This window comes from Vespa mandarinia, chromosome 15 (genome assembly GCF_050613455.1).
Source record: "Vespa mandarinia isolate Hongniang chromosome 15, ASM5061345v1, whole genome shotgun sequence".
In the NCBI taxonomy this organism is placed as follows: domain Eukaryota; kingdom Metazoa; phylum Arthropoda; class Insecta; order Hymenoptera; family Vespidae; genus Vespa; species Vespa mandarinia.
The window spans coordinates 3,912,501-3,917,500 of NC_140824.1; the positions used below are offsets into that span (position 1 = coordinate 3,912,501).

The 5,000-nt window shown below is 30.4% G+C and overlaps 1 protein-coding gene across 1 annotated transcript in view; it reads left to right on the top strand.

Moving 5' to 3' along the window:
• The window catches only part of LOC118444528 (uncharacterized), a 40,076-nt gene that overhangs the window by 33,627 nt on the left and 1,449 nt on the right, over positions 1–5,000 (top strand). The window contains exon 3 of the mRNA XM_035872886.2: positions 1,547–3,442. Coding sequence (XP_035728779.1) covers positions 1,547–3,442 — 1,896 coding nt within the window. The remainder of the gene's footprint in view (positions 1–1,546; positions 3,443–5,000) is intronic.

The window sequence follows — 5,000 nt, forward strand, 5'->3', positions numbered from 1 at the left end:
GTCGATGCGTGTCTTTACCAATGTTCATGAAAAGAAAATAATTTGAAAATTTTATTGGTAAATTGTTATTAACAATAAAGAAAATTGTTACGATAAAAATTAGAAATCAAAATCAAATATCTTATTGATTTTAATAATATATAAAGAATTATTGAAAATTTTATTCCTTTTCTTTCTTGTGATAATTATTATTATTATTATTATTATTATTATTATTATTATTATTATTATTATTATTATTATTATTATTATTCTTTTTTTTTTCTTTTTCTCTTTTGTAGATATAATCCTATAATTAGAAACGTTCTCATAAAATCGTTCGTTATTATTATTTCATTAATACTTGAAAGAGAATTACTCATACGGGATGTCCTGCTTCCTGCTTCGTGTGATCCTGAACTCGTTCGTTCGTTTCTTACTTTCAAGTTTGATTAAAGTCGCAAAAGTCATGATCAGTTTTATTGTGACTTTCGCCAATGGTGGAAGCTACTTTTTTTGTTGTCGTTTGTTTGTCGTTCTTGATTGTCACGATGGGAAACATTTGGTTCGACGATGGTCCAGCGATTGAAAAAAGTTATTTAGAAAAATTTTTTCACTTTCTACGCTTGGGTAAAATGCAAATCTTCGCATTATCTTTTTAATTTTATTAAAAAGTTTGTTCGAAAAAGAAAAAAAAAAAAAGAAAAGAAAAAAAGAAAAAAAAAAGAGAAAGAGAGAAAAGAAAAGAAAAGAAAAGAAAAGTCGTTTCATTGTCCCACGATATTCGAGTGAAACTTAATTTTTCACGTTATATCACGTTCGTTAATTTTTGTTCAAAAAATTCATTATACACGTGCGATTAATATGATAAATAATATTATTTTATATTCGATTGAAAAATATATCTTTCTGCAAATCGTATTCGTGGTTTTTGCGTTATTGTTATTATTGGTATTATTATTATTATTATTATTATTATTATTATTATTATTATTATTATTATTATTATTATTATTATTATTATTATTATTATTAATACTCGCGTGTATAATAACGAGCTACCACTCTTCCATGAGAGTAGCCTCCTGTAAAGAGAATTGCCTCATTAATAAACCGCAAACGTGGACTCCCTAGACAAAATTGATGGCCTCAAGTTAACTACGTCGTTTAATAGCCTCTAGAATCGCACTTTATTGGTACTTTACGACTACTTAAAGAATTTTGTTGAAAATCTTAAAGGTAATAAATATTCGTGAAACAGAGAGGAAAAGAGATGAAAGTTATATTTTTCGAATATTCTTTTTTCAATTTAATTGTTACTCTCTTGATCTTTCTTTCTGTCCAATGATTTATTATACTTCTTGTCTGTACTTAAGATACGTCTTATTTAATAATAATGACAATAATCATGATGACGATGATGACGATAACGATGACGATGACTATGACGATGATAATGATGATGATGATGATGATGATGATGATAATAATTATATGTATCGTATATCAAAAATAATAAATTTTTTTTAAATGAACGATATAAAATTAATGAATTATTCGATTACAGACATGTCACCGGTGAGATGGACTCGTAGAAAATCATCAAGCTCGGAATCGGAGAGGAATTGTTATAACGTTCAAACGTCTCGCGTTACGACCGAACGTACTCCAAATAAGAAAGAAAAGAAGAAGATACAAGAGGAAAGACGAAGGATTTGCGAGAAGAGACATCCTTTGTTGGATCGAGTGAAAAATACGAGGCTTACGTTTTTCAAGGATCGAGATTCCGACGAAGACGAGGAAAACGAGGAGAACGAGGAAAACGAGGACGATGAGGTATCCGAGAGAATGCAATTTCGATCGATGTACGAGCTCAGTCAACGTGGTTTAACGAGGAACGAGTTTCGAAGATCCGTTTGCGAGAATGATTTGAAGGATATAACAGAAGAGGAAAGGATTCGAGCTAAGAGGAAACGTAGATCAAAGTCGCAAAATAGATTGATCTCCCAACGTAAATCGGAACATCAGGAGGATCGTTATTCTTTTTTGGGTATAGAAACGTCTACACCTGAAAATGTAAAACATTCGGTGTTACCTAGTGAAACTTATAACGATAATCATGGGGGAGGACCAAGATTGTCTCGTTGGAGGAAGAGCAAAGAAAAAGATCTGACCGAGGAGGAAGAGGAGAATAGAAATCAAGATGATCAAAGTCAAAGAACGAAAGAGGAAGGTTTTGATAGTATCACACCGTCGAGTTGTCTCGCAGCCAAGTTCCGTGCTATGCAGGACAGATATCTCAAGAGTTCAACGAGTAAACTCATAGCTAAGATTTATAAGAAGGATAGTAAAGAATGTAATAAGGATGGTAAGGACAAGAGAAGATTACGTAGCTTTTCTTACGGTACTTTGCCTGGTCTCGAAGAATTAAGAACGAATCCTCTTTACGAGGATCAGGATCAGGATGACAATGATTCCGGTATCTTAGATAATGACTCGGCTACCAGTTCTCTTCTTGATGATAGATGTAGCAGTGGTGCATCAGGCTTGATGACGAGTCAATCTAGTAGTACAAATGATTCACCACCAAGATTACCACCTAGAAAACCTTCGACCTCGATAATGGACACCGATAGGACAGCACGATTTTTTTCTGCATTGGATATTCATTGTGTTAGAACAGATGGTAAAGCTTGTACAAAGGACATTCTAACGTTTGATCCAAACGATGATTCTTCCGAGCTTATCGAGGATTCTAAATTGGAGAATTCTAAAGGTTCACATTTACCAGTAATCAGAAGTAAAGCTTATATCACCGAAACTATGGTAGTGAAATTGTTCAGAGATACTCCCGATCAATGTTTAGGAATTTTTATAGCTAAAACTGCTGAAACTAGTCCAGGATATTTGGTAGCGCATGTTGTACCTAATGGATTGGCCGATAAAGAAGGAACTTTGAAGATCGGCGATGAGATATTGATTGTCAATGGAAGGAGACTTAGAGGATTGAGCATGGCCGAAGCTAGAAAAATTTTAGGAAATGGAAGTGGTCCAGGTGAAGTTGATATCGTTGTATCCAGATATTCTGCTGTAGATCATGTTAAAAAACTTAAAGAAAGTAGTGTAGATTATGAAAACGTTAGCATAGAAAATGGTCACGGTGTTATAGTCGAGGATTCACCAAGATCTCGTTTTAAAAAACGTCAGGCCAAACATCACAGAGATAGAAAAAATGAATCTGGCAGATCTATCATCTCTGATAAAACAATTTTGTCTACGGATAATAATAATGGATCCACGACACAGTTGCAAACGCAAAGTGTATCGAATTTTTGTACATTACCTAGAAGACCAAGGAGCACAGTTTCAACGTTTTTGACAGTTCTATTTGAAAAGGGTCCGGGAAAGAAATCCTTGGGATTTACCATTGTCGGTGGAAAGGACAGTCCTAAAGGAAGCATCGGTAAATCAATCTTTTATCATTTTTATCTATTTTACTTTTTTGTTCCTCTTTTTCTTTTTTTATTTTTATTTTTTTTTTTTCGGCTACAAAATTAATCAAAATATTCGAGAATCAATGTGTGTGCTAATCCTTTCATGCATAATTCTTTATAATTTTGTTTTTATGTACAAAAAAAAAAATATATATATATATATATACATATATTATCACGAATAATATTTTGCTAATTTTATGAAAAATATTTATCATATGTCCAAAGAAAAAAAGAAGAAAAAAAATATGTTGAAAGTATAAAAAATAAATTATAAAGGAGTATTAATTAATATAATTTTCTTTTTATTCACGTGAAACAAAATTGGCTTAGTAATGAGGATGAATCGTGTGAAAAACAAAAAAAAAAAAGAAAAAAGAGAAATAAACAGAAAAGAAAAAAAGAAATACTAATAAATTATATTTAAAAAAAAAAAAGAAATTAAACGCTATACGATTACAAATAATCTTTATCGTTTCTTTATGAAAACAAAATTGACTTATAAAGGTAAAGAATAAAAGGGGATAATGCATAAAATGGCTACTTGGCAAAACGAATAGTAATACCGAAACGTATTAAGTTTAAATGTGGTTAGAAATGGCACGATGGTTTTTTTCTCTTGCAATAACTTTTACGCGTTCGCTGACCGTTGTCGATAAATCCTACTTATACGTATCGTAGCTATGTACATGCGGTTTCAAGTTTTACGTCCTCGTTACAAACGTGGGCAGACGAGTACTTACGTACGATGAGAGTTTCCCTCTTTGTTAGTTAAAGTTATAAGAATTTACGAAAGATCTCAAGACGATTCTCTTCTGTTCGACCTTAACAAAGATAAAATTTGTATGCGAAACTTTCGAATATAAAACGATTCTTATTTGACGGCTTTTCCATTTCGTTTTCTCTCATTTGCATGTTTGCAATGGCTAGCCAAAGAACAAAGTGTACACTTCGCGAGTAAACGCAAACTCGAAATGTCTTACAGAGACACATTGAAAAATTATATCTCCTCTTTTCTATATGAAAAGAGTAATTCTTTTTTTTTTCTTCTTCTTTTTTTTTCGTTCTTTTTTCTTTCATTCAATTTATTTATTTATATTGCACGAATATATATATATATGTATATACATACAGGATGAGGCGAAAAATTTTTAAACGATTCAAAGCTTCTTAATCTTTTGATTCAAAAGAATGAAAAATAATTAGCACGAAAGGATCACGAAAAGGAGCAATAGATTTTTAAAATTCGCCATTTAAGAAAAAAAAAGAAAACTCACAATTATCAATTAAAATATATATATATATATATTTTAATAATTTTTCTATATTTTCTTCTATAATAAATATCGATGGGATTAATAAAATCATTAAAAATGTATACATATATATATATATATATATATATATATATATATATATATCTATATATGTATATATATATAAATGTATATATATATATATATATATCGTTTATATTAAAAAAAAAAAATAATATAATTAATTAATTTATATACGTACCTTTGGACA